General features: G+C 46.9%; 1 protein-coding gene across 3 annotated transcripts in view; it reads right to left on the reverse strand.

Annotated features, from left to right (window-relative positions):
- The window catches only part of HDGFL2 (HDGF like 2), a 663,710-nt gene that overhangs the window by 204,861 nt on the left and 444,559 nt on the right, over positions 1-14,290 (reverse strand). For all 3 annotated transcript variants that reach the window (XM_077475770.1, XM_077475771.1, XM_077475769.1), the window contains exon 13: positions 4,327-4,428. In XM_077475770.1, coding sequence (XP_077331896.1) covers positions 4,327-4,428 — 102 coding nt within the window. The remainder of the gene's footprint in view (positions 1-4,326; positions 4,429-14,290) is intronic.

The raw sequence follows: 14,290 nt of genomic DNA on the forward strand, positions 1-14,290 counted from the left end.
GAAGAGGCTAAGTCCCATATTCTCCTGTATTGATACAATGTTGTGTGTTTATGTTCCCCTCGCTCCAACACCTGTGCACCCACTGCTATTCCACACGCTGCCACTGACGTGATCGTGCACATGTGCCGTGCACAGTGGGGGTGTGACCATCTGTGATCGGCTGTGACTTCATCATGGCCGATCATGTGGTAAACAGCCATGAGCAATGGCTGTTCACCCCCTTCGGTGGCGAGCAGTGTCTCTGTGACACGCCACCACCGAAGAAACAATGTTGTGTGTTTATGTTCCCCTCGCTCCAACACATGTGCACCCACTGCTATTGCACAAAGTGGGTCTTTGGTGTGCTGCGCCCACCTGGGACATAGAAGAGTTAGAAATCTCTCACCATCCATCTTATCTATATGAAATAGCTGCGACAACTGGGATGCAACATAATATAAATTGAAATCAGGGAGAACCGTGCCTCCCAGCTCAGGCGGATTCTTAAGGGTCTGCCACGCTAGTTTGCGTCTATAGGTTCCCCACACAAAGGGCTTTAACAGGGCCTCTAAGGATTTTAAGTATTTCAGGGGGAGATATACGAGGGTATGCCATAGTACATAGAGAATCATGGGAAGCAGGACCATTTAAATTAAATTTATGCGACCCCAAACCCCAAGTGGAAGCAGAGACCAAATCCTCACTTTAGTTTTAACTAGGGAGATGAGAGGCTCAATGTTAAGAGATGTAATCTGCAGGGGACCTAAAGATTTGTATCCCTAAGTATTTGATGACATTGACTCTTTGTAGTGGTAAGTTGGCTTGGGGCTTCCGAGGGCGGGAAGATGTCGACCAGTAGGATTTGAGGCTTATCCCAGTACATTTTTAACCCGAGAACAGACCGAATTGCTCGATCGTGAAGAGTGCAGTCTGCAGGGACAGGCCCGAATCGGCCAAGTATAATAGTGTATCATCTGCATACATGCTGATTTTTTTCAATCAAGGAGCCCATTCTCAGTCCTCTAATCTCTGGGTCTGCTCGGATGGATATCGCAAGGGGTTCTGCCGCTAGTGCATAAAGCAGTGAGGACAAAGGGCAGCCCTGTCTCGTGCCTCTACTGAGGTCAAACATGTGAGACTGTCCCCTGTTGGCCACCACTTTAGCCGTGGGCGCCTGATACAGTAATTGAACCCACTGGATGTATTTTGGACCATAGCCCTCCAAGCATCTCCAGAGATATCTCCACTCCACCGAGTCAAACACTGTTGCTGTATCTAGGGTCACCACTACCCACGTTACCGCCTCTTCATGTGTGGCTTGCATGTTTATATATAGTTTCCTAAGGTTGAATGAGGTGTTCCGACCCAGCATGAAGCCCACTTTATCTGTGTGGATCAATGATACGATGACTTGACGGAGCCTAATCCTATTGAGGACACGGAAATTGACACTTTTTTTTGTGTATGCTAAATTCAGACAGCAGGTATCACCTCGTGAAAAGTGGTTATGTGAATGTTTATATATGTTATACTGTTGAATATGCGCCTTCCAATATAAATGCATATACTGTATGGTAATACAATATACTGAGTTCCTGGCTTATATATCGAGCCGGGGATGCCGGCCATATCAGTAGATCAGGATGGGTCAGGGTTCTCCCACCACCCTGTATTTTACAAACAGCAACCAACCATCTCCAGAAAAAAATCCAGTCAGCATTATAGTGATTCCTAGTGGTGTGCGGGGTAAAGTCTTGCTGCACACTGCATGAAATTGGTAGGACTCCGTATTCAACGTGGTCTTGAGTAGTATGTAAATATAAGTAATAGAATAGGTAGGATCAATAGGGCTCCTGTGCCTTAAATCCCTGAGATTCATGTTCTGTACTCACATTGAGGTAATATTAGTTTTCCAACACCAGCTTGGGCTCACTGTGCTTGTCGTAGAGTGTTCCTTGGCTGTAAATGTGCATATCCTAGCAAGCTTCCCATATAGCTGTATGAACCACACAGTTATGTGATTCTGGTAAAGCAGGGATCCATACTAGGAATTGTCATGAGTACAGAAAAAGGAGAAAGGAAAAAAAAAAAAAAGATGTAAAAATGGAAAGGTTCAAGCTGAGTACCTGGGTCGTAATCATGCAACTCTTTCAGGTGGGGCTCGTTGCTCCAGCCAAGACATTACATCATTCAGATCCTAAAAAAATATCGGACGGTCATCATGTTCCACCCTAAGGTGAGCGGGAAAAAGCATGGAGTATTTCTAGCGCTGATCTCTTAGCCTGCGTTTGGCCTCCATAAAGGTTTGACGGCGGCGTTGTATCTCTGCCGAAAAGTCTGAGAAAGTGGCCACTTTAACATTGCCCACTGGAATATTGCATTTCTCTCTAGCCATTCTCAGTGCTGCATCCCGGTCTTTGTAGATGAGTTTAGCTATGAAGGTGGGGGGTGGGGGGGCACCCTGCAGGGGGGGTCTAGCTGGCATGTGGTGCGCCCGCTCCACTGCAAACATGGAGGAGAAGGTTTCCCTCCCATAGGTAGTAATAAGGAGTTGTTCCAGGAACGTGGTAGTGTCCTTCCCCTCAGTCCCCTCTGGCAGGCCAATAAAGCTTAAATTACATCGTCTCAGCCTGTTCTCCATATCATCCAGTCTGGAGTTGGTGTATATGTTGCATGCGGTCTGACGATGTCTGCACGGGCGGAATGGCATCCTTCACTGTGCTCAGCCTGGTTTCTGTTTCCTTCACCCGGTCCCTGAGCTTTTGAAAGTCTTGCCTAAAGAGGGAAATATCCATTTTCACCTCCTCAATTTGCACTGTAAGTGAGGTTCTGCATAAAGTAATTGCTTCCACAGAAGGTGTGGGGGGGGGACTGACCAATGACACCGATAGATATAAACACCTGCTGCGTTCAGCCCCCTAACCCAGTGTACATGCACAGGTATAGGGAGCGTCTGTTGGACTACTAAAGCAAACGGTGGTGTTATTCAGAATGATAAAATGCAGTATAGCCTAAATGTATGTAGTGGGTACTTTAACTGGTATCTCCAAATGAGCATATAGCAGTTGATGTTTTACAGTGGTCAAATGATGTATATCCCCAAATACTCCTAACATTTAAAAGGATCTGACATGCCACACTAGCCTTTTGGACTTTTGTCTCCTATTGTAGCTCCAGGAAAGCCTGTTAGGTCCAGCCTGCCATGCAATTACAGCTTGTGTTGATGAAGCACTTAGCAACAATCTAATTCATCTCAAAAGTACTGAATTGGGTTGAGGTCAGAACTCTGTTCAGATCATCAAGTTCCTCCACCCCAAACTCACTTATCCATATTATATTGCCAAAAGTATTCGGCCACTCTTCCAAGCTATTTGGTAGAGGGGGGATTATGGTGTGGGGTTGCTTTTCAGGGGTTGAGCTTGGCCCCCAAGTTTCAGTGAAGGGAACACTTAAGGTGTCAGCATACCAAGACATTTTGGACAATTTTATGCTCCCAAGTTTGTGGGATGACACTTTCCTGTTCCAACATGACTGTGCACCAGTGCACAAAGCAAGGTCCATAAAGACATGGATTAGCGAGTTTGGGATGGAAGAAATTGACTAGCCTGCACATCCTGCCCTCAATATGATATTACACCTTTTGGATGAACTAGAGCGGAGACTGAGAGCCAGGCCTTCTTGTCCAACATCTGTGCCTGACCTCACAAATGTGCTTCTAAAAGAATGGTCAATCATTCCCATAGACACACTCCTAAACCTTGTGAACAGCCTTTCCAGAAGAGCTGAAGTTGTTATAGCTGCAAAGGATGAGCCAACGCAATATTGAGCCCTACGGACTAAGACGCCATTAAAGTTCATGTGTGTGTATAAAGTCAGGTGTCCCAATACATGTGGCAATATAAGGTATATCCAGTCTAAATGTAGATTAGCCGTCCCAAACAAAAATAGCCGTATATGCGGACTACCTATTGTTCTTTATTACCAACTCAGTCATCTCTCTCCCGAATCTGCTAGCGAAAAAGGATTGCGTATGGAGGCCTAAATTCTTTCTCCCAGACTCTCTGCTTTGCTGCTTACAAAGTAATTTCCCTTTTTTCATGTTACAACCAAAAACGTAAAATGTATTTTATTGGGATTGTATGTGATAGACCAACACAAAGTAGCACATACTTGCGAAGTGGAAGAAAAATACATTCACATTTCTTTTACAAATATCTGAAAAGGTGTGCCAGCAACTGAGTTTTTAGTATCATTATTGTAGTAGTTAACAGCTGAGTAAGATACATAATGGAACAGTAAGCAGTTTAAGCACAAATAAGTAATGAGGAACATTAAAAGGCTACTTACCTTCTTAAGTGTTGTTACAAGATCGGTATTCTTCTGCAGAATATTAGAAGTCAGCTGAAGGCTACCAAGCTTCTCCAGAGCACCTAAACATCTGTTAACATCCTATGCAAAAACAGAAATATGATTCACAAACTAGCCACTTGCTGCCCAGGCCAATTTTGACTTTTTTTTTTTCATACAGGTTTAAAAATTACTTAGAATCTTCAAACAATACATATTTATGAAAGCAGAGGCCCTGAAGAACAAAATAGTGGTTGTTGCAATGCTTTATGTTTCACAATTTGCACAGTCAGTTATTAATTGCCATTTTTTAGGAAAGAAAAAAAAAAAAAAAAAACCCACTTGAATGTATTTTAGTGCGCACACACACACACACACACACACACACACACACACACACACACACAAGAATACTAAATTTTTGGTACAATATAAAAGATGATGTTGAGCCCTGTAGATATCAAGCATGTCAAGATTTACAATTTTGCACGCCTGTGAATTGTCAAACTTTGGTACCTAAAAACCTCCATAGGCAACGCTTCAAAAGCCTTTACAGCAGAACTACAAGTCCCATGAGGCATAGCAAGACCCTGACAGCCACAAGTATGACACCCAGAGGCAGAGGCATGCTGGGACTTGTAGTTTTGAACAGCTGGAGGTCCACTAATTGCATATCCCTGCTTTACAGTTTTAGGGTTGAACATGCACACTGGTGCTATAATTACTGTTCTCAATCTGATATCTGTGGCGACACCTCAAATTTGTAGTGCAATCACCATTTACATATGTGCATACAGAAGCATGTGGTACAGGAGGGTGTGGGTGGTTTATTTTGTTTTTTACATTTTTTTTTGTTTAATCTTTATTTGATTTTTGCTGTTATAACAAATACATATAAAAAAAAAAAAAAAAAAAAGGATAAAGCAGAAGGATCATAAGGTTCAGGCTTAGATCTGTACTCCGTAAAATAAGTAATATCATTAACAGTAGGCTATACATACTGGTGCATAAGGCATATCAAAATACAACACAGTAATTCCCTGTTAGGTAATTAACAAAGGAGAATAACTAACCTATTAAATCTGTCAGTGAGGCAGGCAATCGTCCAACAAATGTATAGTGTGAAATCTCACGAGTATGCCATTGCCAAAACAAAAGAAACATCAAAAGTCCTTCACCCAGAGAGGGCTTTCAACAAGATGGAAACCTTCCACAGGTGAGCACAACAAAAATATGGTTATAACCAGAAGTGTGTGAAAGTCTGAACCATTGGTGTGCGCAGGGTGTGTGCCAGGGCACACCTTTATCTCTATGTGCAGTACCAATTCCCCCTATTGCCTGGGCTTCACCCGTTTTGGCTCCCCCAACCCGCTGTGCTGCTGGCTCTCTCTCCTCTGCCCCCAGCTGCTGCGAGGGATGTTTCAGGATCAAGAGTGCGGGAATGTGTCATTTACCAGCGCCTTCCTTTTCTAAATGAACACACTCACTGTTGTTCACTCATAACTAAAGCATAGTAAACTGTTCATTATGCTTCAGTTTGTGAATGAACAGGAAGCCACTCAGCACAGAACACTACCCATTCATCCACTGTCCCATGCAACTGAGGCTGCAGAGAAAGGCATGTGCATTTGAGCTTCAGGGTGCACACCCTAATGAACTAAAGTGTAGCAACAAGTAAACGTGGGTAAAATAAATAAAAATACAAATAAGGGGGGGGGGGGGGGTAGGGTATGACCCAAGAACTATGAGGAGAATAAAAATGGGATATCCAAAACGTTCCTGTGATGATTAAGTAATATGACAGGCAGGTCAGAGGTAGGAGACAAATTTAGATGAATGTCAGAAGTGATTCCAGACCACCCAAATCAAAGTGTAATTGTCAGTTTTATCTCTTTCCCAGGAGATTACATTTTCTGGAAGGCAAAAAAATATATATATATATTTTGTTTATAGAATCCAGGCATCATGGGGGCGTGTCTAGCCACAAACGGGAGAAGACATGTGCCTGCTAAGCTCTGTGGAGACTGAGACGATCTGCGGCCATCCACGGCTGGAGAGCACCCTTGATCCCCCTTATTGTGCTGTGTCACCACGGGCCGGTCTCCGCTGCTGGTCTGGCGGTGTTTGCTTAACGTAGGGAGAGGAGTGAGGACTATAACGAGCAGCGAGGCCTGCTCTACTGCTTACAAGGCGCCATCTTATGGCCTGCGAGGCTGTGCTCCCATAACGCTCCATCCCTCTCCCCCTCGGGCCTGGGACAGCCGTTCCCATCGGCAAACTAGAGAACCCAGAGATTTGACACAGGCTGCCACCATCCACTGCCGGGCGGATTGCTTCGGGCCTCCCATATTGCAGCCGAGCGGACCCCTGCAGAGCGGTGAGTGTTCTACAAACTAGGGCCAAAGCAGACCTTTCCCAAACCTCTATTGTAACGGTTTGCCTGCTGGTGAGCCCGCGGCGGTGGCCCGCGGGGGGGTCACACAGAGGCCTATCAGACCTGGAACCTGGCGGGGATCTGCCACTAGGAAAGGCCTACCTGTGGAGCCCGGCGGCCATCTTGCTCCTCTGGCTACTCCTTGCATCTGCCAAGAGTGTCCCCCCCCCCCTAGAACGCTACTCCCCCTCTCTTCCTCACCCCAACACAATTCAATCCTTGCTACTTACCCCCTGCAGGGGAGGACTGTCCGCCACATACAAGATTAATCAGTTATGTGCCCTACTGCAGCAGAGTTTGTTTGCATGCCCTTGGTATTCTGCACATGGTGCTAAGAGGATGTAATTAAGGGGAACTCCACCAGCATTCAGCCCTGCAGCTCCAACTATGCCAGCGAAGACACCTAAAACCCGCTCCTCATCTAACAAGAGCTCAGGAAGGGGGTCAGGGGTTAACTCATCTGCCTCCGGCTCCATACAATGATTACTAACTGCCGACAGAGCTGACCCCATAGCACACAGCGGTCAGTCTAGGGCCGCATGGCGGAACGCATGCCCCTCCTCACTTGCTCCCTCCATCAGAGAGAGCTCTCCCGCATCATCCGGCTGCTCGGATCTCATGGATGACCCCGGGTCCCCTACAGGCAATGATATGTCATCATTGGTCAGCGGGCTTAAAGAATTAGCGGGGATGTTCCATGGACTAGAAAAATCCATAAAAAAAGATCATGGGGGTGAGAGCAGATATGGCCCACATTCTGGACAGGGTGGAAGACACAGAACACAGGCAAGACTCTCATGCTACGGCCAAAAGAGAACTACAAGAGACTGTCACCCAACTCACCTTTGCCCACCGTTCCTCATTATATAAACTCGAGGACCTTGAGAACACAAACCGCAGAAACAAGGGTTACCGGAGGCACCAGGCGACAATGACCTCGATCCGTCAATCCGCGGAACTTTCAACACAATATAGGGTAAACCAGTTACTGATCTGTTGAGATTCGACAGAGTCCACCGAGCTCTCCGCCCCCGTAATCTCAACTGGGTGCAGAGACGTCATATGCTGCTTACATTACTTTACAGACAAGAACGCCATCATGGCCAAAATGCGGAACACTCCCATTATTGATTTTTTTTTTTTTTTTATGTATGTTTATTGAAATTTTTTTGAGCAAAACAAAAGAATTGCAAATACTTTACAGTAACCATTGATATTGGCAAAACGTAGCAGTGGCATCATCGATCTAAATTACAAAGGAGCAAAAGAAAAACATATATAAGTACCATATGAGAAAAGAAGAAGGGTACACCAGGTATCTGCACATAATGATAATTGTATAGTAAAAAGAAGAAAAACTGAGTTAGACTTACCGGTGACGGTATTTCTAAGAGCCTTTCAAGACAACCCCGGAGAGAGTGTAGCTCCACCTTCTTATCAGGAAACACATGCCCACTTTAAAAACACCTCCTCTTCCTCCATGGCTTCAGTTATTGTGGCCTTCCGACACTGGAAAACAAAGCACAGAAAGCACAACACCATGGTAGAACTTAATATATTTACTAAGCATAACCTAGGGAGGGAAGTAACGGTTGTCCTGAAAGGCTCTTAGAAATACCTTCACCGGTAAGTCTAACTCAGTTTTTTCTCAAATCGCCTTTCAGGACAACCCCGGAGAGGATAACCGAGAAACTTACCCTAGGGCGGGACTACTGCCTGCAGTACCTTCCTGCCGAAGGCCTGATCTGCCGCAGACAGTAGATCTAACCGGTAGTGCCTGAGAAATGTCGAATAACTGGACCAAGTGGCAGCCTTGCAGATTTGGTCAGGCGTTGCACCGGCCCTTTCAGCCCAGGAAACTGCCGTGGATCTAGTAGAGTGCGCGGCAATACCTGAGGGAGGTATTTCTCCTTTTGCTTTATAAGCTTCTGTTATAGTCAGCTTAAGCCACCTACCCAGCGTACTCTTAGAAGCTTTCTCCCCCTTGCGTGATCCAGAAAATATCACAAAAAGGGCGTTTGATCTTCTAAAGTCTTTAGTCATCTTCAGAAACTGCAATAGGCATCTTCTCACATCCAATGTGTGGAAAACTTCCTCTCCTGCATTAGCTGGGGTTGCAGAGAATGTAGGTAACACTATTCCCTGCAATCGATGAAAAGCTGAGGATACTTTCGATAGGAATGCTGGATCCGTCCTCAGTACTACTCTGTCCGGATAAACTCTAAAGGAAGGGTTCTGTAATAGCTAGGGATTTGAGCTCGCTGAACCTCCTGGCCGAAGTGATGGCCACCAAAAAGATTGTTTTTAAAACCACCTTCTCTAAAGAAGCTTCTTGTAAGGGTTCAAACGGTGCTCCCGAGAGACCCTGCAAAACTGTTGACAAATCCCAACTGGGAAAGTCTTTAAGGGCTACTGGTCTACTTCGAGCGAGAGCCCTAAAAAATCTAGAAATTAAAGTCTCTTTAGATAAAGTCTTTTCAAAGAAAACTGATAAGGCTGCCACCTGAGTCTTCAGGGTGCTGGCTGCTAGACCCTTCTCCATTCCTTCATGGACAAACTCCAAGACGGACACCGTGCTCTTGAACTTGAGCTCTCTAGAACTACACCAGGAGTTGAACTTCTTCCAGACCTTCATGTAAATTGCCTGGGTAACTGCTTTCCTGCTAGATAGCAGTCTTTACTAGTTTATCTGAGAGCCCTTTGGCTTTTAAGAGGTCCTCCTCAGAAACCAGGCGGTTAGCTGTAGAAGTTCCACCTCTCGATGATTTACTGTCCCCTGGGATAACAAATCTTTTCTGGGTGGTAACCTCCATGGGGGCTTCGAGGCTAGGTTTCGAAGACCCGCGAACCAAGGTCTTTTTGGCCAAAAAGGAGTGACTAGTATTAAGTCCGTCCCTTCTTCCCTGAATTTCCTCAGCACTAGTGGAATTAGAGGAAAGGGGGGAAAGGCGTAGCACAGCTGGTAGTGCCAGGGGTGAGCAAATGCATCCAGCCCTATTGCTGCATCTCCTCGGTGAAGAGAAAAGAATCTGTCCACCTTTGAGTTCTGCTGGCTGGCAAAAAGGTCTACCTGTGGAACCCCCCCAAGCCTCGGAAATCATCAGGAACACCTCCTGATTCAGGCTCCATTCTGCCTCTAGCAATTTCTGCCTGCTTAGGAGGTCTGCAAACAAATTCTGAGAGCCCTTCAGATGCACCGCCGATAGTGAGGCCGTGTTCTGCTCTGCCCCAGGCTAACAACAGATTGGCCAACTCCATCAAGCTCCTGCTCCTCATTCCCCCTTGTTTCATTATGTAGGTAACCGCTGTTGTGTTGTCTGACAACACCTGGACATGGTGACCTCTCAAATTCTGCTGAAAGGCCACCAAACCCAGAAAGATAGCCTTCAACTCCCTCCAGTCGGATGATCTTTGAGCTTCCTGCTTGGACCAGACCCCCTGAGAGGTTTGACCATCCAGGTGGGCCCCCCAGCCCCAGGCACTTGCGTCTGTTAGTCGCTTGTCCAAGGGAAAAGTCCACACCAGACCCCTTGAGAGGTTTGCCTGATCTCTCCACCACCAAAGAGCCCTTTCCATCCTTGACGAGATTCTTAACTGCTTTTCCAAAGGATCCTGATAGGACCAGCTTGACAGAACCTCCCTCTGAAGGGGTCTGGAATGGAACCTGGCCCACTGAACAGCCGGGATTGTAGGGGCGTGGCTCGGCGGCGTTCAGAGATGGCGGCGTAGTCCTGGAGCTCCTGTCCTCGAGGCCCAGCACACAGTAACCACGGCGGGGAAAAAACGCCAGAAGCACAGCGGTAAGCAGGGGCCACCACAGGGGATGTCGGCGGCTAGGTCCCGCTCCCCTCCGGAGCAGCATACTCAGCCAAACAGGCAAATACCGGACCTCTTCCACGCGAGGCCTAGAGGCGGCTCGCAAGCCGCGGCCTCGAGTAGATCACGCTCCCACAGCAGGAGCCCGCTACGCTCGAGGGCAGACCCCGAACCGCAAATGCTAACAATAGATGACCTAAGGAACGTAGCTGCCGACATTAAGGGCACGCTATCCGCCGCCATTGCGGATCTAAGGGAGGACATTCATTCCATGTCAGTCAGAGTGGAAGAAATTGAATCTGTCCAGGCCCGCCATGATGCCTCCCTGTGCCATGTTCAGCAGATTACTGAGTCCCACGCTATCCATCTAAGAGATATCAACAGGCACATGGAGGATTTGGACAATAGGGGGAGACGTCGGAACCTTAGGGTGAGAGGTCTCCCCGAATCGGTTGAACCTGATCGCCTTACTCAAGCAGTCACCCACATTTTCAATGATCTGCTGGAAAGACCCCTGGAGACTCCAGTGGCTTTTGAACGCATTCACCGAGCGCTTCGTCCGAGGGGTAGAGATACAGACCCCCCGAGAGACGCAGTATGTTGTCTGATAGACTTTCAGCTAAAAGAAGAGATCCTCCGCAAAGCCCGTGAGAGAAATCAGCTCATGTACAGGGGAGCCTCCATTAAAATTTTTCAGGACCTCTCCGGTATCACATTGCAACGCAGAAGGGAGCTAAGGCCCCTCCTGGAGGTCCTCCAGCGTAGAGAAATTCAGTACCGCTGGAAATTCCCTTTTGGCCTATCAGCATCCCACCAGGGCCGTAGCGCAACCCTTAAGGTACCAGAGGATTTAGACCACTTCTGCGCAGCCCTGGATATTCCTGCAGTGGAACTTCCTGACTGGTACAGCGATTTCAAGCTCCCTTCTTTAACGAGAGTTTCTTCCATGGAAGGTTTGGAGGTAGCAGGTAATTTCCACATGGGACGTCGGCGCAGAGACCTTCAACAGCCTCCCCCTCCTCGTTCGCCACGGAGGCTCCCGGACGCCCCACGGAATGGTAGTCCCACCGCTTCTCCTGTTCACCGAAGGCCTAGACATAATTGACCAGGTACTCAGCGTGTTCTTACCCACATAACCTGTTTTATTTGCCCTGAGATTGTTCGTCTATTTCCCTGAAACCATCTGCCCTACCTCAGAAGAAACTTACATACTACTTGGCCATGTTGGTTTGGGCGGGTCTGGAGACCCCACAATTGGATTTTCCCAACCTCACTCAGTGACCCTTTCTTCTTATGATAGACTTGGTTTCCCCATATAGGCTAGCCTCTGCCCACGTGAACCTCTGGTCCCTCTTCAAGCTGACTCTACGTCCATGTGACATTTTGATTTCCACGGACACTTCTGCAGAAGATCCCCCCTCCATAGCACACAGATTGACTGATGTGGAAAACTCTTAGCACAAAGACCCTATATTAGGGGGAGAAGAGGGGGGATTCTGTGCTCCCTTGATGCTACGACTCTTTCCCTCCTCCACTATGTGCTTCTCTTCTTACTCGCCCCTCCTGTCTCCTTTGCCTATACCTTCTCCTCATCTTGTCTTTTAAACCTCTGCCTACTTTACCCTCCTCTCTCACCCTCTTGCTTGTCTCTTCTGTCTTCGGGCGACGGACCTTGGCAGCTTGGGATGTAGTCAAAATGTTATATTGTATACCATTGGTTCTGTTTTATATTGCAGTCCAGTTCACAATGAAGAGTTTGACCGCTGGGTAGCACCCGAGGGGAAGGAATCTGGTTTAGTATGCCTGAGGGCGAGTCCCTCCCCTGTTCGGAGGTTTCCCAAATTGTGGAGAACATTCTCCAGGTATTCAATCTTCTATGCTACGCATGTGGGCCCAAGCCCTTGTTTCACCTGACGCGCCAGGCAATTTGGTTGCATAGGTTTCAATAAGGTTTGTGAGATAGATAACATGCACAGATTCCTTCCCCTCATGTTTGTTGGCTTCTTTTTTCTTTTTTGTCCAGCGGTGTGGGTGCTAGAACATTGGTTCCAACGTTGTGGTTTCGTTACTTTGTTTTGTGTTTTTTTGCTATGCAAATTGTATTTTTTTTTTTTCTTTTTGATAAGCTCATTGTTATCGACAAGGCGATTGCTTGCTCAATTTAAAGTCTTGCCATGCACTAGTGATGTCTTACTACATGTTATTTAGGCTGCTGCTCCAAGTACCATAACTATGCGCTGCCCTTCCACTGATCATCCCTTCTGCGTAATAGTCTTTCTCAACCAGGTAACAGTTGACTTCGCTCATGAATTAGGCCGTTTCCGGCGCTGGGTGCAAACTCTGAATCCCAGGCATTCTGTACACCTTAGGTATTACCACCTTCCACTGGAAGACACCCTTCCACGTTCTACCCTAAGCACACCGTTTGTTTATGTGCGTTCCTATGGATGCACAAACCCTCTAATGTCTAGTTTAACCTATGGTGGGCTACCCCTCCCCTCTCTCTGTTGCTTCTAATAATGTAGACCTCCTTCTAGCTCTTTTGTAGGGGTTGAACATAGCAGGGAGATAGAGTTGCTCGTGGCCCCTCCCCCCCCCTCTTGACTCTCTATATGTTATATATGCCACCCCGCCACCCATGTATCACTACCAGCCTTATTAGGACCCAGAGCTCGTTTCCCCTCGTGCTACTCCGTCCGCCACCCCCACACAACGGACGCTGGTAGTCCCTGTTGACCACGCCGAATTTGGATTCCTTGAGAAGGTTGACAAGCTCAACCTACTCTTCGGCTTGATCCTTGTCTCCCCGCTCCCCATTCCGTAAAGACCCATCTATCCAGGCTAACACCCTTCCCCCCCTTCCTTTCTCCCCCCCCCCTTTTTTTTTTTGTGTGTCTTTGCTTGGTTGTTTGTTGTTGTCTGTCCTCTTCTTCGTTCCCCTACTGACAATGCCTGCTCCCACTCCACGCCAACAGTGCAATAGCCTGAAACTAGTTTCTCTGAATGTAAAAGGGCTTAATATCCCGGAGAAACGCACTCAAGTGCTCTCCCTTATGCGATCTTTACAGGCAGACGTTGTCTTCCTGCAAGAAACTCATTTTTGCTCTAAATTGATCCCGAAATTATTCAGTCCTAGATTCCCCATCTGCTACCATGCCACTTCCCCCACCTCGAAATGCAAGGGGGTATACATTCTCCTTGCTAAGGATTCCCCCATTCAAATAACAGATACACTAGCTGATGAACAAGGTAGGTTCATCTTCATCAAGGGTACATTTAGAAACAGGAACATTACACTTGCTAATCTTTATAGTCCTAATTCTGCACAAGTGCCTTTCTTCCGTGAGACGATAAACAGACTATCCGAATTTCAAGCAGGCCTTTTGATCCTGGGCGGGGATTTTAATGTTCCACTTGATCCCCTCATTGATACGTCCTCCGGCACCTCCAGCATCCCTTTCAGAGCAATTAAGCAAATTAAGAAATGCTTCCAAGAGGCGTTCCTTCATGACACTTGGCGCATACTCTTCCCAAAAGAAAAAGATTTTACATTCTTCTCTATTCCTCATAATAGATATTCGCGCTTAGACTACATTATGGTCTTGCAACAGGATCTCCATCATCTAACGAGAGCTACCATAGAACCCATGACAATCTCGGACCATCATCCTGTCACCACAACTCTCTCCTTTCCCGACAAGCTGACTCGCTCTA

This window comes from Lithobates pipiens, unplaced genomic scaffold (assembly GCF_037356315.1).
Source record: "Lithobates pipiens isolate NorthernLeopardFrog02 unplaced genomic scaffold, aLitPip1_a1.2 Scaffold_13, whole genome shotgun sequence".
In the NCBI taxonomy this organism is placed as follows: Eukaryota; Metazoa; Chordata; class Amphibia; order Anura; family Ranidae; genus Lithobates; species Lithobates pipiens.